The sequence below is a fragment of the Mesoplodon densirostris genome, chromosome 1 (assembly GCF_025265405.1).
Source record: "Mesoplodon densirostris isolate mMesDen1 chromosome 1, mMesDen1 primary haplotype, whole genome shotgun sequence".
NCBI lineage: Eukaryota > Metazoa > Chordata > Mammalia > Artiodactyla > Ziphiidae > Mesoplodon > Mesoplodon densirostris.
In genome coordinates, this window is record NC_082661.1 from 166,699,648 (window position 1) to 166,725,949 (window position 26,302).

At 36.6% G+C, this 26,302-nt stretch overlaps 1 protein-coding gene across 1 annotated transcript in view; it reads right to left on the reverse strand.

Moving 5' to 3' along the window:
* Positions 1 to 26,302, reverse strand: part of STIM2 (stromal interaction molecule 2) — a 177,917-nt gene that overhangs the window by 33,858 nt on the left and 117,757 nt on the right. The window contains exon 4 of the mRNA XM_060111378.1: positions 515 to 626. Coding sequence (XP_059967361.1) covers positions 515 to 626 — 112 coding nt within the window. The remainder of the gene's footprint in view (positions 1 to 514; positions 627 to 26,302) is intronic.

The window sequence follows — 26,302 nt, forward strand, 5'->3', positions numbered from 1 at the left end:
CGGGGTCAGAGGTTGGCCCTTTGTTTTTTGGGGTTTTTTTGTTTTTTTATTGGTTGCATTGGGTCTTCATTGCTGTGCACAGGCTTTCTCTAGTTGCAGCGAGTGGGGGCTACTCTTCCTTGCAGTGCACGGGCTTCTCATCGCGGTGACTCCTCTTGTTGTGGAACACAGGCTCTAGGTGTGTTGGCTTCAGTAGTTGCAGCATGCTGGCTCACAGGCTTAGCTGCTCCACAGAGGTTGGTCCTTTGATGTTATCTAAAAAAGATGTAGTTGACCTACCTTCTAATTTTCAAAATTACTTCCTTAGGAATAAATTTTTTTAAAGGCCAGATTATTTAGGCAAGAAAAATCGGTTAAAGCTTGCAAATTCACACTGTACAGATATCAAAGAATGGATATATTTATAATATTTTCTTTGAGCACTTAGCCACAGAAGTAACTTGTAGATTTTGCTTTGAAAAGTAACATTATTCTCCAGGAATACAAAAAATACATTTGAATAATAAAGACCCACCTGGGAAGCGTTGTTCCTTTGACGTTATTGTCTCTAAAATTCTTTTCATATTGGGGTAGTTCAACAAATTCTATCAACCACTGAAGCGTGTCCTCAAGGGTCCAATTATGAACTGCAAAAGATGAAAAGAGAAGCAATATTTTAAACACATCTGCTTTCAGAGTTTATATAAATTATATATATATTTATATACATACACATATGTATAACAATACTATAACTTCAGAGGAAATAAAGATGTTAGACTGAATTTTCAATTCAATTCAATCAATAATAAGTATAATAATATGTAGCATTCTATGAAAAGCTAAATACAATGGAGACATACCTTCTACCCTTAAGGGCTTACAATCTAGAACAGAGAAGACACATAAAGGAAAAGATAAAATATTAGCATGGTTAATTCTAAAACAAGCATCTATGCAAAGTTTGAACAGGACGAAATAATCCACTATCTCCCTGGTTGTAAACTTACCAGATATATATTTATTCATTCCTTCATTTAGCCATCCATCCATATAATACTGTAAACCTGAGTATCAGGTTCCATTCTAAGCACTGGGAATATGGCAATAAAGAAGATGGATAAAGTCCTTGCTCTCATAAAACAAATTCTTTTGGGAGTGGGGAGGGGCAACTAACAGAAGGAGGAAGAAAAGAGGAGGAAATTTCAGATAGTGATCAGCTATTAAGAAAGAAAGATGTCAGGGTAAAGTCTCTCTGAGGAGCTGTTACCTGAATTAAGACCTAAAAATTGCAAGGAGTCAACATTGTGATGATCTAGGAGAAAAAATAATCCAAACACAGGAGAAAGCTGGTGTAAAAACCTTAAGATAAGGAATGAACTAGCTGTGTTTGAGGGAAAGAAAGTAGTCAGAGGGGCCAGGTCAAAAAATACTTTCAAAAATTCTGGATATTTTTCTAATTTCAATAAGAAGAAGGAGAGGTAAATAATCTATGTTTTTAAAATATCACTATCCAATGTGGAGAATGAATTGTGAGAGACAAGACTGAAAACAGAGAGGAATAAGGAGACCATTCCTTCCACAACTGTCCAAGCAAAAGGGGTTATATTCCCTTGGACTAAGGTGCTAGTAGAGGATATGGTGACAAGTGGTCAGATTAAGGACATATTCTGGGGAAAATGCTTTCAGATGTTCTGATGAAATGGATGGGGTCTGATAGCTAGAGGAAAGTCAAAAAAAGTACGGAGAGTGCTGCCACTAAATGAGAAAGGAAAGAATGAGGAGGAACAAACTGGGGAGGCAAGCAGGGGCAGGTGACAGAGATCGAAAGTTCTATTTTTAGACATGTTATGTTTGAAGTATGTATTAGATATTTAAGTGCAGAAATACGTAGCAGTCAGACATACAAATCTCAAGCTTGGGGAAGAGTGAGGTAAGGAACAGAGATATAAACTAGAAGTCATGAGCATACAGATGGTCCTTAGACTAAATGAAATCACCCAGAAGAGTTGAAGATAGCTGTTAGTGGATTCTAGGAGATTGGTTCTAAATCATGAAGAAAAGAATAGCTAATGTCTCTTCTCCTAGACACTTTTTTTTTTTAAAAGAAGATGTTGGGGGGTAGGAGTTTATTAATTTATTAATTTATTTTTGCTGTGTTGGGTCTTCATTTCTGTGCGAGGGCTTTCTCTAGCTGTGGCAAGCGGGGGCCACTCTTCATCGCAATGCACGGGCCTCTCACTATCGCGGCCTCTCTTGTTGCAGAGCACAGGCTCCAGACGCGCAGGCTCAGTAGTTGTGGCTCACGGGCCTAGTTGCTCCGCGGCATGTGGGATCCTCCCAGACCAGGGCTCGAACCCATGTCCCCTGCATTAGCAGGCAGATTCTCAACCACTGCGCCACCAGGGAAGCCCTAGACACTTATTTTGAGTTAAGCCCTTTATATGCATTTTTCCCTTTAAACCTTAAATAAAAAAAAAATTATGAGGCACTAACATGATTATCTCCATTTTGGAGATGAGAAACTGAGAAGTTAATGGGACCAAGATAGCAGTAGCTGAACTGCATCTGAACCCAGGCCAACTGACCTCAGGACCTGATTCTACACTACTCTAAGAGCAATAATATTAAATATAGTAGAGATATAAGCAAGCAGTTAAACACTGGAAGCAACTCAAACATTTCTGTTGATACTTGAAGAGTAGGAAGAACAATGATAAGTTTATCCAAAGGAAAGGATGCAAATGTGCTTGAAAAAAGAGCCCCATATTCGTGTGCATTTCATCTGAGGGTGTGGAGAAACAAAATGCTTATAGATCACAGAAAAGGCCAAAGGAGAATGAAGAAAACAAATGAGCAATAAAAGCAGAGATGGGAATCCATCTGTGATAAATCTGAGATAAGATCTTTCTGATTATGAATTAACTTTTGCAAGCAAAGCTGGGTGTTAGCAATCTGCCTTTTTCATTAAGTGTTCTTTAGAGGAAAAGCTTAACTAAATCATAAACAAAAAATTAACAAAAATTAATTTTTAAATTACATATGGTATTTGATAATTTTATACTGAGACAAAGCTTTGACTATTATTTTAATGATCTCTCTCTCATGTGTTCCTGCCATAAGCTTGGGCATGTGCCTGAGGCTGCTGTATCCATTTAGCCAAATAACTTAGAATAAATATCAGCCAAAGGTTCAGGCCCTGGGCGCTTTCCACTGAATTTAATATATGCAAAGTAGCCTTTTTATCTTAAGTTTCTTCCTATCCAAGATGAACTGCATTGAGAATTGCCTTGCCTTGACTGCCAAGAAACCGACGGTGCAGCTGCACCTCACACACCCACACAAAAACCTCAGCCAAGAAAACAGGGTAAGATTCTCTCTGTCATTTCTATGGCTGTTCAGCTGATCAAAAGTAAAAGTCCCTGATCTAAACACTCCAGTACATCAAAATAGTCCCTCAATTCCCAATGAACCAAGATAGAAAAGAAGAAACATCAAATGAAAAATAATACATGTTTAAAGTACACAAATCCTAGTATTACTCCATCTAATAAATAGAATATTATAGTGGTTCTAAAGTAATTTTCTTTTCAATGAATCTGTAAAACTGCAAAATTCTAACATAGAGCACACATTTTACTTTGGTGGGGGGGAGGTTTATTTCTTCTTCTTGTGCTATTTGGTTTCTTTGGTGATGCCTAGTAAATACCTTCACTTCTCATGAGCAGGAGTTGTATTTTATATTAGCTTTCTCTGCTCCAATTACAGTAAATTGTCTTTCAATTCTTAGGACAGATAATACTATGTCCTTCCTCAGGGCCTTTGCACATGCTGTTTCCTCTTTCCTTTTCTCTATCCTTCTGACTCATCTTTGCCTATTTACTTTATGGAGCCTTCATATCGCAGTTAAAACTTTAATTCCTCAGGGGAGCCTCCTCAAACATTACTATATGATCATATATCACTCTGTACTTTTAGGCATAGCATTTAACTAATTATAATTATTTATTTGTATGATTATTGTTTCAACATCTGTTTATACCACTAAAGCATAAGTTTCTTGCTCACCATTCTAGCCCTAGCACTTGGTACACAAAAGGCACTAAACAAATTATCTATTGGATCCTCTTGAATAAACAAAGTAGAGCGTGTTTAATTGAGAAGTATTATGAAAATCTATTTTCATATTTTAGAAAGGAGATTCAAACAGAAATAGGAATCTGTCTGTATGACAAATTTTTGATGGCAAAGGAATTATTCATTTAAGAATTATCCATAAATCAACTATACTTCAATTAAAAAAAGTAAATTTAAAAAAGAGAATTATCTAGTTCCTTATTATCTGTCTCTCACTGCTCTTTCACATGTGCTGTTGCTAAATACCATTCCCACCAGAGGGCAGGCAGAGAAGGATATGATACTCCTTTAAAAATACAGATTTTTTAAATCTATCTGTAAAGCTACAGAAATGTCAGTTTCTACATTGTTAACTTATATTGTTTCTGCTAGAAACTGTGGTCAGTGCCATAGGTTGGTGTCTTTGAGTGATTTTTGGCAATTTATTCCAAGACCAACAGAAAGAACTCTGGAATTCAAACAGACCTGATTCTAGTCCCAGCTGTGTCACTAACTCATTGTGATATCATAGCCAGATTATTTAACTGTGACTCAGTTTCTCAACACACACACAAAATAATGAAATTGAGCTAGACCATCTTTAAAATTCATTCAATTTCTGTTTTTATGATTTCATTATAATGAACAAGAGATAACGTTTAAAATATTGCTAAACTGTTAACCTAGAACAGTAGATTATAGAATACTGAGAGGGAAAAAGTAACTCTAAGAACTTTTAGGACAGCAACAAAACCGTTCCTAACATTTACTACATGTTTATTAAACACCAGGAGATTTGCAAAACTTATTTCAAACCACCATTGCAACAACCGTTTTGAAGTAGGTACTTTCATCATCCTACTGAACCTATAAGTTTATGAAGGTGAAGTTTTAAATTAGATAAAACAGATTACTAAATGGTCAAACCAGGTTTCAGACCAAGTCCATTTCTAGAATTGTCTACCACTGTACAATAACGTTACCTCTTTAGAGTTAGGTAAGTGGTCCTCATAATCAAATTAGGCACAAGTAGACGGTTTATGCTCCATACTTGAAACCATACATGCGGCTTTCTAAATCTGCCATATTCCCCCATGCCACTCCTTCAACCTGGAATGGCTTTCCCTTCTTCCTCCTTTGACAGGCTTACTCTTCCTTAGCCTTCGGATCAGGAAGTCACTCCCCCACGATGTTTTCCCCATCTATCCATTTCCAGATTATAGTTGCTCTTCCTTGCACCCCTGATCACATGTACCTATATCTGCCAAAGGATTTATCATATACTCTAATGTAATTGTCCGTGCCTGTGTTACTCTCTGGATGATGAGTTCCCAGAGGGCAGGAACTTGTTCTTTTACCTAACACAGTGATTATTAACACCATAATGCCACATTCCTTTGATATAGGATTTTACATTTTACCACACACTTTCACATACATTCCCATTTAACACCTCCAAACCACATCTGAGAGACAGCTGTTACCTCTACAGTCTATAGAGAGAACCTTAGCCAAGAGAGGCCACGTAATTACAATGTAGTTACACAGCTAGCATCTGAACTCGAATCTTCTGACTCCAAGTTCACTGCCAATATAGGTGGCTCCTGATTTAAAAGAAGAAGCTCACTATTTAACATTAAAATTCAAAACACATTTTCTCATAGAAAAAAAGCTTCCAGACGTATAGTACTAATAGTAATTCAAGAGTTAAACATTACATATGAGCAATCTGCTGTGGGTAATTGCGTTAACGGATTCAGGATTCCACTAAAGGCATTAAGTAAGCATCATGGCCTACTGAAGCCCTGGAGGTAGTAACACAATAGCCCAATGGAGCTACACCAGTTCTTCATCATGGGACTGACTCCTAGGACTTGAAAAGGGGGCTCTAACAGCCTGAAGGGTATGATTTCAAAGAGTCAGGGGACTGAGAGCTGGAGCAGGGCTCTGGAGCCAAGGAAGTAGTGGGGAGAGGATGGTGACTAGAACCAAATCTCCAGGAGATGAGGGGGTGTGGGAGAACACATTTATGGATTTTTCACAGGAACAGAGGCACTATAAGGACTCTCCTTTCCATGCTCCCTTTGCTGCTATCTAACGGGCTCTCTCTGTAATAGGGAATGAGATTCCTGATTCTACACCAAAACAGTTCCTCTTTCTTGCCCTTCCTACTTGCTACTGTCAATGCCACCTCCATATAATTAGTTTGGACCAACACTTTGAAAAGATGAAAAACAATAACTGGGCCTCAGGGGAGACAGCAGTAGAAGCTATAGTAATGGGGAAAATGAAGAGATAGTAAGGGGGCTTCCCTGGTGGCGCAGTGGTTGAGAGTCCACCTGCCAATGCAGGGGACACGGGTTCGTGCCCCGGTCCGGGAAGATCCCACATGCCGTGGAGCAGCTGGGCCCGTGAGCCATGGCCGCTGAGCCTGTGCTCCGCAACAGTGAGAGGCCCGCGTACCGCAAAAAAAAAAAAAAAAAAAAAAAAAAAAAAAAAAAAAAAAGAGAGATAGTAAGGGCTAGAAATACCCAGCAACAGAGAGGTAAAGAATCAAGCATTCCTGTGGCCACCCAGCAAAAGCAGCCTTCTAAAAAAGACTCATGAGTCATGCATAGGTACATGCTCAGTTGTACAAACTAGGTTATAAGTAGAAGAAACACTCCAACTGAAAGTGATCTCTCCCTCCCCTGAATTTCTATAGTACTTACTATTTCTACCAAATGGCATATCATATGTGCTGCCTTATTTTGTAACAGTTTGCTTAATTACATCTTATGTTCCTACCATACTGTAAGCTTCCAGCAGCCCAGCATAAAGTTGCCATTTAAGTATTAGCTGAATATATAACTGACTTTTTTCTTCCTTAAAGAACCTGTTTTGTTTTGTTTTTGTGTCTACTTGCTATCCCATAGTGGAATGAAAGACAAACAATATTGTTTTCATGATATCCCGTTTCAAAGAGAGAATCCCTGACTCCAAAAGAGGATCACAGAGACTTATAATGGAGGTTAAGGTGCTAGTTTTATAGCCATGTGTTTGACAGTTGGACGAAATGAGAATTTGTGTGCTTCCAGTCCATCTCTGCCTTAAACAAATGTGACAGACATGAACAGTGTAAAAGAGAAACTTCAGAAGATTTAAATATATGATTTACTTGCTCATTTCATCTGCAGAAGGCAATCTTATAAAACCAATGCACCCAGTGCACTTAGTCATATACCTGTATTAAGTTACAGGCCTAAAAATACAAAACAGCTTAGTGAAGTACCACGATGTAAGTTTTCATCTGTTGTATTTAATATTAAGTACATGCTGTCCTAAAAGCCTTCAAAGATGATTTGTGAAATCACCTAAATACTGTGAGGGAGAAAACTAATTTCTAATTATAAAGCATTAGTGTGCATGTAGAGACATGTTAATAAAGCAGTACCTAACATTTTGTGAGCACTTGGCAAGTTCCAGGAACTGTGCTAAATGCTTTACATGAATGATCTCATGAAATCCTTTCAATAACCCTATGAACTAGGTTTAAGGAGTAATATTATAATCTTGGTTTACAGATCAGGAAGCTGAGTCTCAGAGAGTATGAGTAACTTGTCTAAATTCAAACACCTAGTAAGCAGTGGAGATAGGATTCAAAACTACATCGACTTCAAAGCCCCAACTCTTAACCATTACGCACTTCCTCCTCCCCTCCTCTGCATACTGAGAAAATTTCAAAGCCACCATCAGCTGTGTCACACCTTGCATATAACAGACACACCATTTACATTTACTCTGCATTTAATTTCTTAATATCTCCTACTACTTTTTAAAAACTGCTATCTTCTAAATTTGTGATAAAAACATTTGTAATGTTCTTAATGTTAGGAAAGCAACTAACATTGCTTTAACAGTTTCTTTTGGGAAACTAACGTATTTCAAAAATCAACTTGTGATATTTTAATACAGTACCATATAGCTACATACAGTACAGTTACTACACACTTACTACTTTCTATTAAAGTATGAAAACTTCTTTATAAGTAACAAAAGGTGTGGTAAGGGGGTCAGGAAGGAGAAAGAAGAAACATTGTTAACAAAAGTAACTATACTTAAAGTTGGCCATATGAAATGGTTAGTAAAACAAGTTCTATATTTTGAAGCTACTCTGATACACAAGCTAAAAATTATTTGTTGTTTGAAAAATATTTGAATTACTGGCATGTCTTTGTTTTGTTTTGTTTTGTTTTGCGGTACGCGGGCCTCTCACTGTTGTGGCCTCTCCCGTTGCGGAGCACAGGCTCCGGACACGCAGGTCCAGCGGCCATGGCTCACGGGCCCAGCTGCTCCGTGGCATGTGGGATCTTCCCAGACCGGGGCACGAACCCGTGTGTCCCCTGCATTGGCAGGTGGACTCTCAACCACTGCGCCACCAGGGAAGCCCTACTGGCATGTTTATGTGACATTATAATTTCTAAAATATAGGTGCAGACCAGTATTCACAGCTTCTCCAAATTCAATTTCAACTAAGAATTTTAAGTTACGAAAGCGTCAGAAGTTCTTACAGTGACAGACAATTTATCTGGGGAAAATGCAACTAACCAAAGGTTCAACATAGCAGGACTTTGATGAAAAGCAATTTTAACTAAATGTAATATAAACATTAAAAAAATAACTTTTTAAAATATAAAAAATGAAAATGTTTAAAGCTTTCCACACTTAATCTCAACTCAGGCGGTTTATAGACTTTGTGGTATCAGTTCTGAGTGAGACTTCAGATGATCAGCTGCTCAGCATAGTCAAGAGAGGCGTATCTTTAGAACAGAACCAGCACGTGACTGCCTCACCTGCACAGTGGTCAGTGGGGCATGTCTCTGTTAACAGGACTAAATTCCTGCACCATGCTATATTTGGACACCTAAAAGCCACACCCTGAACTTGGGAAGTCTAGATATTAGTAGATATTAGTAGGTGTATCAAAGAGAAATAAGTATACACTTTCTCTCATGAGCTCCTTACCTTTTACCATGCAAGAATTACATGTAATTTTTAGACACTCTAGATAAATATTGGTAAATGTCTGAATGTTCCGAACTCAAAAATTACCAGGTGTTCTCTCTCCAACAGTGGTACAATGGACACTAAGGGAAGGCTTTAATATTTTTTGTTGTAAATTGAAATCTTATCATTTAAACGGAGTATACCATCAACACCTAGTTTCGTGAAGATGATGAAAGATAACAAAGACATATCTAAAAAACAGAAACTGGAGAAACACTGAGTCTCAAAGTTGTATGACTGTTCTGAAGATTAACTAACAAAATGTATGTGGAAATAACTCTTAGGAATGGTAAAATTGTTCCACAAATATAAATTATTATAATATAATAAATATTGTTACTTATAATAAATAAGTAAATTCAAGGAATTTGCTTTCTTTATAAGTAAGTCCACAAAATCAGTGGATTCAACAGCTATAAGGGAATTAAATGTTTAAGTTTTCCTAAACATCTCATTACAATGTCAGCGAAGACGTTAGGGACTGAGTGGCTGAATCTCTGGTTATGCAACTTCCATTTTACACTCAGCCCTCAACCTTTTTTTTTTAAAAAACACTGAACTGAGACTACAAAGAGTAGTTCACATCAAATGAAAATAAGTTCTTTAAGGGCAGACAATATCTCTTATTCATTTCTATATTCCCAACATGTTATATATACAATGCCAAAAATACAGCAGGCACTAAACAAATGTGAAATGGCAGATGTTTCTTAGGAACTCAATTAATACTTGCTAGATGAGTGAGTGAATTACAAAATGATTTATTAACCACGGCTGCCAGGAAAATGTCACCTTTGCATTCACTTTAAAAAGAGTGGGGGCTTCCCTGGTGGTGCAGTGGTTGAGAGTCCGCCTGCCGATGCAGGGGACACGGGTTCGTGCCCTGGTCTGGGAGGATCCCACATGCCGCGGAGCGGCTGGGCACGCGAGCCATGGTCCCTGAGCCTGCACGTCCAGAGCCTGTGCTCCACAAAGGGAGCGGCCACAACAGCGAGAGGCCCGCGAACCGCAAAAAAAAAAAAAAAAAAGAGTGGCATTTCTAGATAAAGCAACAAACTTTTTCAAAAGTACAGCTAAGCTTCATAAAAAGGAAAGGACGCTTCTTTTCAAAGAATATGTTGAACAACAATTCTATAATTATAATTATTATATTTACAAATGTCTGCATTAATTTTCTGCTATTAAGATTTCAAAAATGCTCAATTTTTTTTCTCTTGGAATTTGGGAGTTTCTTCAAAAGACTATCTGCACAGGTGACCTGGGATTCTTATATTCAACAAATATTTACTGAGTGCACAGTAATTACTCCTGGGCACTAAATAAAATAAACGTAAAACATCAGAGTCAAGGAATTATTACCAAGGCTAACATAAAGCTCAACTTAAGAAAATGTATTGACTTTAAGAGGAAGTTCAACAAAAGTGAACACAAAGCCCAGTTAATAAATACCTTATTTCTAAAGGGTATTAAATCAAAGGCCAGTTAAAAATGGAGCTTTCACAGCTTCTTGTCACACATCTCCAGGTAAGAAGAGACATCACATGCAAAATGTGTTAATCCTTATTTCTCCTAAAATAGAAAAATTCACCAATTCCAATGGTAAAAGCATTTTCAAGATAATATTACCTAGGAACTTTGATATGACTTTTTCTAGTACATGTAGCATTTAAAATTCTAACAGTTCACAAATGCTATTAGCTGCATTTACTTGGTATATAGCATTTTCCAATTTAGGTTTCAACTACTATATAGAGTAGTGGTTTAACTCATTACTATTAATGCCAAAACAATTTAGGAAAAGTTCACTTGTTTTCTGAGTACTACTGACAAAATGATTGAAACATTAAAATACTAAATAGCCTCCCCATTCACAGGGGACCTTTGTCAATAGCTAGAGTTATGTGATGAAGGAAAAATGTGAATAATGTGCTTCAGTGATAAAAATAAATTCATAAAGACGAACTCCTTAATACAATGTCACTGTATAGTGCTCACTCGACTTCTCTCCAAAGTCTTTTTTAATTCTCAAATTGCCCAGCAGTAGCTGGGTTCCATGTGAGGATGGGAAGATAGGCTAGTGGGGGGCAGAGTCTGCATAATGAGGACAATGGGAACACTAGGTCCCTACAAGGCAGGCTCCTGAGTGAGGGAGCAGCCCAATGGTGTCAAGAGACTGAATATGTACAGGGGGACTCAGCAAATTAGAAAATATATTGAAGATAACAGAGCTAGGTGTTTCACGGTCAGTGAAATGAGATACAAATAGGGAAATAAGTTAACTAGAATTAACCAGCTAGAATTAATCCAGTAGTGTTAGACTGGTATCAGTGTGAACTGGTATCAGGTATCAGTGAGAACTCGTGACTTTTAATATATAGAGAGAAGTAAATAGAGATGTGTGTGTGTGTTTCTTAACTCTGTCCACTGAGAAGGCCTGGGAATAATACCTCAGTAGCAATGAGAACACCTAGTGTGCAAATCTTGGTTTCTAAATACCACCTCAACTAAAAGTAACCAGAACTCCTTGAGAAATGGTTGTTTCCAGGGGTAGGACTGAGAAATAACAAAATAAGCCTGGGACATCTTTTTGTGCCAGAATATAAGGAAAGCTCAAAAAATGATAGAGACATACACATGAAAGAATAGAAAGGCCAGCTTGAAAGGCTTCCCACTAGCCATAGTTGGGACAATTTAAGCATTAAAATAATGAGAGCAATAAATCCAGGAGTCCATGCTGATATAAATTAATAAATGCAGAAGATCAATCTTCAGAACAGTCATAGATTTTGAGATTCACTATTTCCCCAATTTCTATTTTCAAGATATGTCTGTTATCTCCCACCATTTTCACAGGACAAGATGTTGACAATAAGCTGTTTAAATTTCTTCCTTATAGTAAAATGCAACTAATAAATAGAAGGAATGATGGAATTTGAAAAATTACAATTTGGCAACCATCAGTGTAATAAATAATTCAGGCAAGAAACATTCACAGATGCTGAAACTAGTGGGTGAAAGTGCTATGAGGAATGTGATGTTACAAAGTCTCCAAGTTTCTCTCCACACACACACACACAATATTAATTACAAAGGGGGAAAAAAGTAACTTTACAGTTACAAAAATGGAGTAGACACTATCTTAATCAAGTGATCAAAGGTAACACCACCTAAGACAAACTGACACCGTGTGCCACTCAAAAGGATTTAATGAAAAGAACCATTTCTGTGACAGTCCAGCCCAAAATGCCTAACAGGGATCTAATCATATGAAAACATCAAACAAATCCTAATTTAGATACAATCTACAAAATGACACTTTTGACAATTACTGGCCAAAGACATGCAAGGCAAGGAAATACTATAGAATTGTTCCAGATTAAAGAAGACTACAAATTCAGGACAACTGGGTATAATGAATACTCTTGGATCCTTTGGCTATAAAGGTCATTATGAGGATAAAAGGCAAAATTGGAATAAGGGTCTCTGGACAAAGTGTGTATGAGTTCTTTGTTCTGGTCCTGCAACTTTTCACTAAACTTGAAATTGCTTTCAATTAAAAAAAACTGTATTAATAATCTTTTTCAATTATGCAGGCAGAGAGTTCTAATAATTGCTAACTTCATTACTTTTGTAGTTTATGGTTTTCTTCAAGAAAGTATGGTAATCTTTTAACACTAACAATGAGAATAGCAAATATTAGGCCCTTGTTAGCTGTCAAGCATTGTTCTAAGCTCTATATATTGATTAACTCACTTAATCCTCAACACAATCCTCTAAGGTGGGTACTATTACTACCTACATTTTACAGATGGGGAAGGTTAAAGACAGAAAGATTAAGGTACTTGCCCAAGGGGGAAAAAATATACTAAGTGTTACACAAAGAGTTGAATCTAGGAAGTCAAGCTCCACACTTTCTATGGAATACTGTCTCTCTAGGAAAGGACAGCGGTACATTGGAGTTTCGCAAGATACCAGTAACTAAAAGATGAGAGACCTCAGTGATTATAAAGCCTCAGAATCCATTAAAAGTTTTCTTGTTGTTCAACATTCATTTAGTAGCAGGTTGAAAAGATGTAAGATCCTAAATTCATAATATTGGAAATTTCTAGTACAGATTTATTATGTTTATTTAGCAAAAAACTAATAATAAACTACTACAAAAATATTTATGATACTTATGGGCTTCCCTGGTGGTGCAGTAGTTGAGAGTCCGCCTGCCGATGCAGGGGATACGGGTTCATGCCCCGGTCCGGGAAGATCCCACATGCAGTGGAGCAGCTGGGCCCATGAGCCATGGCCGCTGGGCCTGCGTGTCCGGAGCCTGTGCTCCACAACGGGAGAGGCCACAACAGTGAGAGGCCCATGTACCGCAAAAACAAAACAAAACAAAAAATATTTATGATACTTTTGAAAACTAGACTTTAAAGAAGACCAATTCTACTCTTAACTTTGGTTGCATTCAGGAATAACCTGAAATTTAAGTAGTTTTTTTTTTAGGAACATCGTGACTACATTGGTTTAAAACACTAAAACATTTAAACTTTACTATTTTGCTACTGTAAAAGTAGAGCTGGAGTTGAAATAACCTTTTTTTTTTCTTTTGCCTTTTCTAATTGTCTATTCAATAATTCCCAGTTATATTTCTTTGTTCTCTTGAATTGACTTATTTCCCAGATCCAGAAGCACTTTCCTGCTTTAACTTTTTTTTTTCAGGCCCCAGCTGTGTCAATGGGTAAGAAAGTAATTCTGCTTACTTTGGTGAAACAGTGTTGGAGACAAAACAACAAGTTATTTCCAAATAATTAAATTCAGAGTTCTTCTTAAATTATAAATTGCCCTCTTATTTCTAGTGAGTAATGATTATCTATTTTATTGTTGGTTTTCTTTGTTGGTTTTTTGGGGGGTTTTTTTGGTTTGTTTTTTTTTTGCGGTACGTGGGTCTCTCACTGTTGTGGCCTCTCCCGTTTCGGAGCACAGGCTCCGGACACGCAGGCCCAGCGGCCATGGCTCACAGGCCTAGCCGCTCTGCGGCATGTGGGATCTTCCTGGGCCAGGGCACAAACCCGTGTCCCCTGCATCGGCAGGCGGACTCTCAACCACTGCGCCACCAGGGAAGCCCTGATTATCTATTTTAATGGAAGTGTTGACAAACCAAAAACCACAGAAGTGACCTCTAAGTCCTGCCTAACCAATTTACTTGCAAAATAAACAAATTCTTACATTGCAGAAGACAAATACCATATCTATTCGTAATTTATCCATGTCTTCAGTCTACACAAATGCTACTAATAAAAATATTACACCAATTTGGTATTTCAGAGAATTCTACTCCTTGCTTCCTATTAAGAAAAATGAAAGACAATTACAATGACATCAAATTAATTTCTGAAAAAATATCATCCAAATTTTTCATTAAAAAATATAGAAGGTACTTCCCTGGTGGTCCAGTGGTTAAGACTCTGCGCTCCCAGTGCGGGGGGCCCCAGGTTCGATCCCTGGTCGGGGAACTGGATCCCGCATGCATGCTGCAACTAAAAGGTCCTATTAGCTGCAACTAAGACCCAGGGTAGCCAAATAAATAAATAAATATTTAAATATATATATATATATATATATAGAAAATGAAGACACCACTGTAAACTAAATAAAACTTCCATTTCTTATAGTAGTCTAAATCTCATAAAAGTATTGCTTTTCCTAGAATTGATAACAGCAAAGTACTGCCTATAACTACTTATAATTTAATAACTTTTTATAATTTCATAAAAGCATATCTTCCTAGACAATTCTCTGGATGCCTTTATAAACTTTATATTCATTGACTCTCTAATGTCATATTTGTTCTTTTCCCTACTGAGAAGACCTCACTTGGCAAAAATTCATGAGTAACTCAAAAGAACTCTAGGACATCATGAAGACACAGCACTGCAAAAACTTTCTACATTCTTAGGCTCTTTACAGTAAAGTTACCAGTAGTTGTGAACGGTAGCTGGTATTCTTAGATATTACTTAACTGTGATGAATACTATTTGGCTTTTGGGGGTGTAAACACCTAAAGGTCATGTGCCAAGAATCATATATTCCCTAAACTTAACATGTATCTGGAGGGCATCACTTTCTCAAGATTTCCAAACTAACTCAGAATGATAGCACCTAGGTTTTGCCTCCTCGAATTCACTTCTTTGATCCTCCAACAATGCTTTTAAAAACATCTATGTTTCCTCTTGCACAGTATAGACATGTCTGGTGATCTAGGTGAACAAAGTCAGGGTTTCACCTTGTCAAAGTAAAAAGAGCTGTGCAGAGGTGAAAATCTGTAACAGCGAGGAAGATTTTGGAAAGGGTAGAAGTAGAGCGAAATTTACTGATATAGTGTCCAGTGATGAGAGTTATATTAGCTCATTTAATTAAAATACCAAAATGGGATTTAATAAAGCATGTATATTTGGGAAATAATATATTCATCATAAAATTCAGAGTGGGGAAAAAAAGAGGTATATGAGAAAATCCATTTATAGCCCAAAAATTTTGGCCTGAAAATGTCAAGAACATATCAGATTTTCTGAAGGAGTGGCTATATTTTACATCTTGTGACCCACGCTGCCAGACCCCACACACCTACTTCTGGATCCAGAATAACCTTTTAAGCTTTTCTTCTGCCTACTCTTGTCAAAGTCTAGTTTCTCTTGCTCATCAATCTGTTATAGCTGTTTGTCAACTAGGTACCCCTTTTCTCTCTGTCGTCTTCTGAGACAAGACTCATGGTCACCAGGGAAAGGGGGTCAGAAAAGGAAGTAATCAGAGGACACTGCCACATGACCTAAGCCAGTTACTTCCTGAACTTTTTCGAACTAGAGCAGGCAGGAAAGACTCCTTTCTCTTTGGTCAAGATCCTGGGAAAAGGTAAGTTTACAACTGCCCACAGCCACAGAGTTTAGCCTCTAGGAAATTCAGTAGGAGAAAATAAAAGCAAAATCCAGAAAGAAACAGAGAAATGCAGATAACCAGGGTGGATTAAGCCCCTGACTACATACCTACACTTTCCTTATGTTAAATAAAGATAGTTTTTAATTAATATAGATTGACTTTCTCCTACATCAATTTTTTCTCAACTGGGTCATTCCATTAATAAACACACTTTTATATATTTCCACCTTTTAAAAAATAAAAAAAACTGCCTTCATATCATATTTATCTTCAGGTTATCACAGCCCCACTTCTCTTCTCCTCCTTTTGAAAAGTCAACAATATTTACTGTCTGCACTTCCTCTTTTATTCACTCCGATCCGACGTTCACTTCCACCACTACAGTGCAACTGCTTTGTCGAGATCACCAGCAACCTCAGCCTCTACTTTGCCAACTCTGGAGCATCTGACACTGACTATGCCTTCTTTCTTAAAATATTTCCTTCATATACTTCAGCACTCTAGATTCTCCCAGTTCCCCTCATACCTCACTGGTCACGTCGTCTCTTTCTTCTTTCCGGGATCCTTCTCCTCTCAGCATTCAGTCCTTCACTTCTTTGCACCGTGATCTCCATGTTTCTCAACTTTTTTTTTTTTTTTCCCATTACTGATTAGGCCCAACTGAGCCTGTTTCAACTTCTTTTTCCCCTAATTGCCTCCATCTCCAAGAAATTTTAATACCACAGATACATAAAACCTAGGCACCGTCCTTAATTCCTGTCCCCACCCCAATCAGCTTCCTATATCTAATCCAACAGCAAATCCTGCCAGCTATTCCTTCAAACTATATCTCAAATCAGACCTCTGCTACCTCCCTCTACCAGCTCACCGCAAGACCCTCAACAGACCTTTAACTTCTACTCCTGCCTCTTTTCTGCAGAGCCTAATATCCACGCAGTAACTACATCATCTTTTCAAAAGATAGACCACACATCCTTACTTAGCTCAAAACTCCTAAATGGAGCTAGACTTTCAGTAAGTATACTGACATTATACTTAAAATAAATCCCACATTCTTTATTAGGCCCTTCAAGGCCTTATGAGATCTGGCCCCTGTTTATCCCAGTGATCTTACTTGTCTCCTACCACTCTCCCCATTCCTTATGACCATCTAGCTACACCAGCCTTCTATAGTCCCCTAAATACTTTGAGGTCATTTCAGCCTCAGAGTATTAGCCTGGCTGATCTCTAAACCTGGAATATACTTCATCCAGACCTTCCTGTGACTCACTCTCTCTTATCACTCAGGTCTATAATCAAATATCACTTCTTTGGGAAGTTCCTCCTTGACTACGTTACTTAAATAGCCCCCACCCTACCTAGTCACCGACCATGTATTACCCTGCTTTACTTGTATCATAACACTAATCTGTTCCAGCAGTCCTGTGAGTGTGTATATATCTACACACACACACACACACATGCAGACTTGTTCATTATCTGTCTTCCTAAAAGAGTTCTAATTTCATGAAGGTAGGATATCTATTTTGCTCAATGCTCTAACCCCAAAACCCAGAATAATGCCAGTGAGTCACTTGCAATTAATAAAATCATTGATGACAGAGTATCCTTACAACAAATTTCCCATTACTTGAAGTAATTCGAGTTTCTATCTTTATCTTCTGCCACTAAAAAAAAGACTTATTAAGACATACAAACTGCTCAAACTTTAAAATAAAGCTCTGTAGTAAAAAAAAAAAGAAGACATAGTATACTGTAATTTCAAGCCAATCAACAAAGCATGTTGAACAATCAGTTATGCACAGTAACTTATTAAGTGTTTAGTTTTGTGATAAATTCAGCCTCCAGTACTTAATATAGTGCAGGTTCCATTAGAAACTAGAGTGATTACTTTTGGGGCATTACTGAAAAACACTCAAAGAATCTAGACACAGTCCTAAAACATATATCCACTAACTTAAAACTTAACCTTCCCTTTTTCAAAAGCTTCCAATAACACATCTAAAAGAGAATGCAGTCTAAAGTCATAGTCAGATTCATGCAATTGAGCATGCTCATTAATAACAGATGAGAGAAATTTAAACAACTACCAAAGCAGATTAATCTTCAACTATCTCACACTGCAATCTGGGATATGCTTACCTTTGCTAAGGTTACAGGCTCTGGATCAGTGGGTATGCAGCTAGCACACAGAAACCTATTATTATTCATTGTAGTAGAGCTGTAGCACTATCATTAAAATTCTGCCACAAAATATTTGGTACTGGTCAAAACATGGAAAATAAGGATGTTAGAATTCTATATTCTTACAATATATAATTCAGAAACCAAACAAACAAATAAGCATATGTAAAAGGTAAAGAATTTCTTGGGCCTCCCCTTTCTAGTTACTCACCCTCCCATTTCCCCTTTTCCTAGGCCACCTCTATCCCCTTCCAAAAAAGTTCAAGACATTGTTTTAAAAGAACTGTCACTCAAATTCTTCACCTGAAGTAAATTCTGCAAAGGATTTGAAAATGGCTAGTGATAGTGCCATCTAGCAATGAAGAATTATCCTGTCAACTAGTTTCTTGCCTGTCTTAGCTTAATTCATTTTTTATTAACCTAACAATATCTTTTCAATCCATAACCAACATAATTATCCATAAAGAAAATAAATACTGACATTTATTACATTAAGATGTAATCCCAACTTCCAACTCTTATACATAGTGGTAGTACTTTTTGAACAAAATCCTTGTTGAAATGAAAATCTTTTTAAATGTTCAACTTTGTAAAATGTCAGTAGAGTACTTCCCTTTTTCTTTAAGCATAATCAGATCTACCAGTTCTTAAGAAAACCCTTTACTTGAGCATACTACCTATTTGTAACTACCATTCAATTTCCTCCATTTTCTTGCCTACCCCTTAAATAGGGGGTTACCCATATATCTACTTCCTATCTACTCATTCTCTTAAATCATTTTTTATTTTGGCAAAATACACATAACATAAAATTTACCATCTTAACCATTTTTAAGTGTATAGTTCAATGGTATTACGTATTCATACTGTTGTATAACCATCACCACCATCCAACTCTACAACTCCCTTCATCTTGCAAAATGGAAACTCTGTACCAATTAACCAATAACTCCCCATTCCCCTTCCCCTAGCCCCCGGCAACCACTATTCTACTGTCTCTATGATTTTGACTACTCTAGGTATCTCATATAAGCAGAATCATACTGTATTTGCCTTTCTGTGACTGACTTATTTCACTTAGCATAATGTCTTCAAGGTTCATCCATGTCGTAACATATGTCAGAATTTCCTTACTTTTTAAGACTGAATAATAATCCACTGTATACCACATTTTGTTTATCCATTTATCTGCTGATGGACATGTGGGTTGCTTCCACTTAAATCTTTTTTAAGATTTATTCCGTGTGTATATGTGAGTCAATTCCCCATACCAATGTTTAAAGTGATATCCTGTAGGTTAATGATTTTCTTCTTGTCATATCTAATGGCTTTTTTCCAATATATTGTATTTCTCTATTTAGCACTACTGGCCACTTTTTATCTCTCCTCTCTCTATCCCCCAGTGAGAGAGACAGAGAGAGAGAAGAAATGACTTACAAAGATTCATATAATATAAAGAGAGTAAAACACGAAGGATGTCAATGGACCAGAGAAATAAAATCAAACTAAAAGCATGCACAAATATAAATGAGGTCCTTAATAAAAGCTACAAAAAGTAGACAAAGAAGGAAATAAAATCAGTCACAGGGTCCACAAGATAAGCACAAATCATCCCCTCAGGAATACAACTATTCTTATTACAGAGAACTAAAAAAAGATTCTTCATGAGGGCTCTCAGCAGATACTTTGCAATATGGTGGACTATGCCCTCAACTATACAACCATCCATCACTTCCTGAAAACTCTCCTCTACAGACTTTCAAGAAAGTGCACCTTCCTGATTCATCTCCCGTGTCTCTGATGGTCATTATTTGTTTCATTAGCTAATCCTTTGCTTTTGTCTTATTAGCAGTATTCCCAAGGGGCTATTCTCTTTCCTTTTCCTTCTCTTAGTGAACTCTTAATTCATATAACTCTAACTATGTTACCTTTATATGAGGGAATCACAACTCTATATTGTTATTTCTGTTTTAGAACATAGCCCTTAAGCAGCCATAAGCTCCTAGTGATAAACACCTGTTTTATACTTTTTTTTTTTTTTTTTTAGCTATTACCTGGTAAGGAAAGAAAATTGATGATGGAAATAAAAACTTAATTTCCTTCAATGCAACTGCCATTTGCTGTTTCATTTTGTTAGACTGATCTAGACTCTTAGTTTTAAACTAATAACTTAAGTAAGCAGTTGATTTTAAACACTTTGAATCAAAAGTATCCAAATGTCCACCATTTTCAACACCTCGGAAGAACTCACACTGATGCAGAGCGAAAGAGAAACAGAAGACTGGCCAAATGTTAGAGGAATGCTTATTAAGGACCTCTTATTTAAGAGCACCTTAACCAGATGAGAAAGTTAGACAATAAACATTATTTGTACTTTGTACCCTATCTGAATACATAACCATCCACAGAGTGAAAAGATTTTTAAGACATAATATAAACGCTATGTGATTTATCCTATGTTTTAATCATACATTCCCTGAGACATATTTATATATGTAATATAAGAGATTATGTGTATACATATACGTTTCAGAATTATAGAAATGAATTTTTAGAAATAAGTCATATTCAAATCAAAATGGTTATCTAGTATCTGTGAAATCTTTATTTTCATTGTAATTTGCATTATTTCTATTACAGTTGCTTCTAAATTGTTAAGTAATATTCAGTGGAATTGAAAAAAAGCCCCAGGTAAGCATAAAATTTGTTTGAGAAAAGATTTTTGTAAAACTGACCATCTTTGAAGAGGAAAATATTATTACCAACGAACAAGTTCTTCATCCAAAAGAGCAGGAACAAAATATTTGTTCCACTTAAAGCAGAATTTGATATAGTGAATCTCCCACAATAACATATATTTTAACAACCAGAACTTGAACCAGAGTCCTCCTACCCACCCCTTGCCAAACCAAGGATTACTAAAGCAAAATTTAACACACATCCATGTGGAACTGGTTCCCAGTTGGTGGGGTAAGGGAGGAAAGAATAAGATGTTCAAGAAAGCCTATTGTTTTCTAGATAGTCCATCACAGTGAAAAGTGGACAGCCCTCATTTTTACCTTCTGCAGAAGGTTCTGTTACTGTACTCCAAACTTGAGGTATCCCTTGAGTCTGTGAACACAGCAGAGGAGAAATGTAGAATAATTCAGGTATATAGAAAACCATAAGGCAAATTCACAAACAATTTTAGAATAGTACTTCCTTAAATTATAAGAAAAGCGTCATGATATGATGAATATATAAAAGTTGGGTTTTTGTTATTTGAGAAAAAATGAAGGCTCACAATGTATCTAATTAATGTGTCCACACAGAATAGAAACTGTCAAGTTTTCTAAAGCCCAAAGTACAGAGAGATGTAATAGGCAGTCAGTCTCTGCATCCTATTCTGAGAGGTGGTCTCTATTTCAGAACAAAACCAAGAAAGAACTATAAAGGAAGACAGAGCTATCTCAAAGTCAAGTATCTTCTATAGATTAAAAAGTCATAACTAATCCCAGAAAATCAGTACATGCAATGACCCTAAGTCTCCAAAAGTCAAGTATCCTGAAGTAAAAGAGGAAGAGTGCCTACAATAAAAGAGAAAGAGAAAGAGAGAGAAAAGAAAACAACTACACTAATAAAAACCAAAACAGTCCTGATGAAGAGATCTGAAATTAAGGGTACAGAAAGACTGAAATACTAACATAGAATAAGATGAAGAAAGATTAGCAATTTATTGTGAGTGCTCTGAATTCATTTGGATAATTATATAATACAAAGAAAGCTATTTGATTAAAAGGAATAAAAACACACTTTATACAAAGTACAAAAATCAATCCTGATTAATATAAAGCAGTGTTTGCAAAATGATCAATTTACCAACTGATCAAGTAATATTTATGCTACTGTTATAGAAAAAAACCCATGTTAACACACTTAAATGTTGGTTGATAGAATAAATGAACAATATGTTCGTGTCACCTACTCTCTATATAAAAGAAACTTTGACAACAAAAGACTTTTGTTAGTGGTGCAAATAATGACATCTGTCATTCTGAAATCAGACTTTACCTCAAGGACAGGCCTTCCCTTGTATAAACCACTTTCTGTGGACAATGAAAACCCAGTACCTCTATAGATGGCTAACAACTGCTTCTCCTAGAACTAAAAGTATTGTATAAAAGTTGAACAGTGTTAAACATCTGGGCTAATAAAACAGCATAAGCATTTGAAGCATATTAAGTGCCTTGTGTTTTTAAAATGTGCTATATTAATTACAAATATCCCGAAAGCTATTAATCCAGTAGAGTCCTTCCCAGGGAAGGATGAAAAAAGTAAATGTCCCTTTATACACAACTAACTCCTCTGGCCTTACCTGACTTCTGCAGGTAGACTAACATACTTCTTTTTCTATTAACCCACAGTGCCTACTACCTATCTTGATTACAGATAGTATCACATCCTTTAATTACTTGCCAACAGAACTTTCTCCAATGATAGACTACAGGCAGGTGGAGGACAGAAAACATATTCTTCAGCTGTGTGTCTTCAGTATCTGTGTATTTTCATTCTTCCCACTCAAATCCACATTACATTAAACTCACAGCTGATTTTCCTGCCTATAGTGAATTCATCATCCTATAACTCTTCCATATTATATGACTTTCTAAAACAAAAAGCCGTAATAGCTCCTAATGTTTAGTCCAAGGATGATAAAAATGTTAAAATACACTACACCACCTCCCACATACGTAGTAAATATGGCCAACCAGTAATTTCTACAGTAATATCCTTCTTTGCTATTGAGACCAGGCACAGATCAAGCATCCTTAATACAGTCCTCCAGGCAATCACTATCGTTTGGTAAGCACTGGTGTATCAGTGGAATCTTACTTGTCATTCTTAAAGCAGTTCATCAGACTTAAACATCAAGGCTCAATAGTCTGGTCTCCCTGTCTAACTAACCCTATTTTCTACTATTCCCCAACTCAGAAATATTAGTCTCCAACATCCCCCCCATGTGCCACCTTCACAAAAATAGTAACAACAGATAGTCATTGAGCACTTGCTATGTAGTAGGCACTAGTCTAAGCACTTCACATGTACAAATTCATTTCATCCTCAACACTTTGATGTAATAGATAACCTTTACCCCTAACAGATGACAAAACCAAGACACAGAAAGGTTAAGCACTAGATGTTAATAGCAAAAGATAAATATTAAAACAATGATTTATTCTTCTCTCGTACACTAAAAAATTACATTTCTGGGCTTCCCTGGTGGCGCAGTGGTTGAGAGTCTGCCCGCCGATGCAGGGGACACGGGTTCGTGCCCCGGTCCGGGAAGATCTCACATGCCGTGGAGCAGCTGGGCCCGTGAGCCATGGCCGCTGAGCCTGCGCGTCCGGAGCCTGTGCTCCGCAACGGGAGAGGCCACAATAGTGAGAGGCCCGTGTACCGCAAAAAAAAAAAAAAAATTACATTTCTGACTTGTAGACTGTGCTTATTGGAGGGATTTAGGACTAAAGTCTGGAATTACACCTATTCATTTACTCATTTTAATGTGCTAACCTGTATGTATATCCCTCTCTTTCTCACTTCTAAGAAAATTTTCTCTCTTTCAAAATTTTGCTGAAGAGTCATCTCCCTAATGAAGACTTCCTCATAATAAATCTATTCATTCTCTTAAACTCCCACAATAGAACCACTGACCTAGTATTTAATCAAACCTTCCTGTACTGTTATTTAACATTTCATCTGTGCACATGTAACAATATTGTAAACTCCTGGAAAAACAAGGCCTTATCTTATACTTACTTGTATAAGTGAATATCAGTCACCATAGTGACTGCCATGCCTACTACTGTAAACATACAATATTGTGTTGATGGACACCACAAAGATAATGGCTACCTTATTATCTATAAGGTCTACATTTTGAGTTACTCTGCTGATAAAGTCAAGCAATGTGCACTGATCCTTTTCATTTTTTTTCATTCCAGTCTCATTGTAACCAACAGCATACACATGAAAAAGCTGGTAGATTTTATCAACATTTAGGGATCCATTTATACTTTCACACCCAAAAGAAAATCCTTATGAATATCAAGGATCTATACAAAGGAAATAGTTATAATCCTCCTTACTTTTAGAAATTTAACACCCATAGTCAGGAATTCTTTTCCTTTATATTTCCTTTATGTAACATTTACATTTTTGCTTTCCTAAACAGAAAGAAAACACTCTTAGTCATTTATCTCTAGCTAGGCTTTATATACACTTCAAAACATCCATCATTAAAGGCCGACATCTTTCATTCTCTCAGACAATTTCAGTTCCTTTAAATTTCTAATCAAAAAACAATAATAATAATAATAATAAACCTTCAGCAAGGTTTCCAGATGTCTATTCAATCTGTAAAGCCCAAAATTACACAACGACCTTAGGTAAGGTAAGACCTGTGCTGAACAGGATGGAAAGATTACCTCATGAGTGTCACATGTTAAAATAACTATTTAACCCAATGAGTTATCATTTTTAAAAACAGTACATTACCTAATCAGTTTTTTTATCTACTATGGTCCCTAGATCTTATACATAACCAATAATTTTCTATCTATATTTTCCTTCATTAGGTAGCTGGCTACTATTTAACTGCTCATTCATTAATTTTAACAACTGATCCAGTTTATCAAAATCTGTCTGAAGTCTAATACTAGTTTTTTAAATAGCTTTCATTTGTATTGGACTGTTGCCGTGTGCAAACTAACCAAGCATTCTCTACACACACACACAAAAAGTACATTCAGGTCACGCTGAAATTTTTCTATATGAGATCAGTATCAATTTCTGAGGAACACAACTTTACTTTTTCCCCACTGACAATATTCCATAAAGATCTCAGGTACATTTTACCAACCAGAGAATTGCACACTACAATGGTGAGTATGTAGTCTAATATATCTATTCATTTTATTGATGAATATTAAGAGACTGAATCAAAAACCTTACAAACCTTTAAATAGAGCTGAACATTTTAGTTCGTTCAGCATTATTACAAAGGTAAGTAAGTCAACACTTACTTAGTGCCTATCAGGTGTTGCCAGGAATTATGCCAGGCACTTTTACTACACTACTCATTTAAATCACACAAGAATTGCATTTTACAAGTGAATTTTTAAATGTGCCAAATGTCTTAATGTTCATAAACAGAAGGGCCAGGATTTAAATTTGTACAGCTTGAAAGCCCACATGCCTCCTTTAGTATGCTACCTACACTTCCATTTCTAGCAAATTTTCAGGTAACTGAAGGAGGAGCTATATGGGGGCTACCATTTATGGTCTACCTCCTTATCCCCTTCCAGGACTCCTGGTCAACCCTCACAGCCTACCGAAAACACCACCTTCTGTGTATAATCCTATCAGAGAGTTCATTAGTCCTTCCAGGGAGCTACCTCATATCTTACACTTACTTCTAGTATTACACATTTCACCACATGTTGTAATTATTTGTTTACTCTGTTTTTCCCACTCAGCTACTTACTCCTTATAGCCCAGAGACACATTTAATTCATCTTTAGTACCCAGGATCCAATGCCTGCTTAGCACATAACAGATACAACCAATTATGCTTCATTGCTACTGTAACATGAATTAGCTTACCTGTAACTGGTAAAAAGGAATCCTGTTAATATAATGTAAAAGTCACATAATTTTACACATGTTATCATTTAACACCACCAAGTAACAGCAAATGGATACAAAGTATGAAGAACACCAGAACAACAAAGCTATGAACATGATGCCTGCTCACCATTCCTTCTTCCTTTTAGCTCAATCTGGCCACAGGCTCTTAGAAATGCTTGTTGCTCAGTTCTCATCTTTGTGCACATTGCCCTTGTCTTCATAATTTAGCAACTTCAACCCTACCTAATACCTCCTTTTAATAAGTTATCTTTAATTATTTTTTAAGGTAAAGTCCTATATCTACTACAGTATTTACTGATTAGGAATTTAACACGTCTTTTTTACCTGTATTTTTATTAGTACTGTTAGTGCTCTGATTACAACA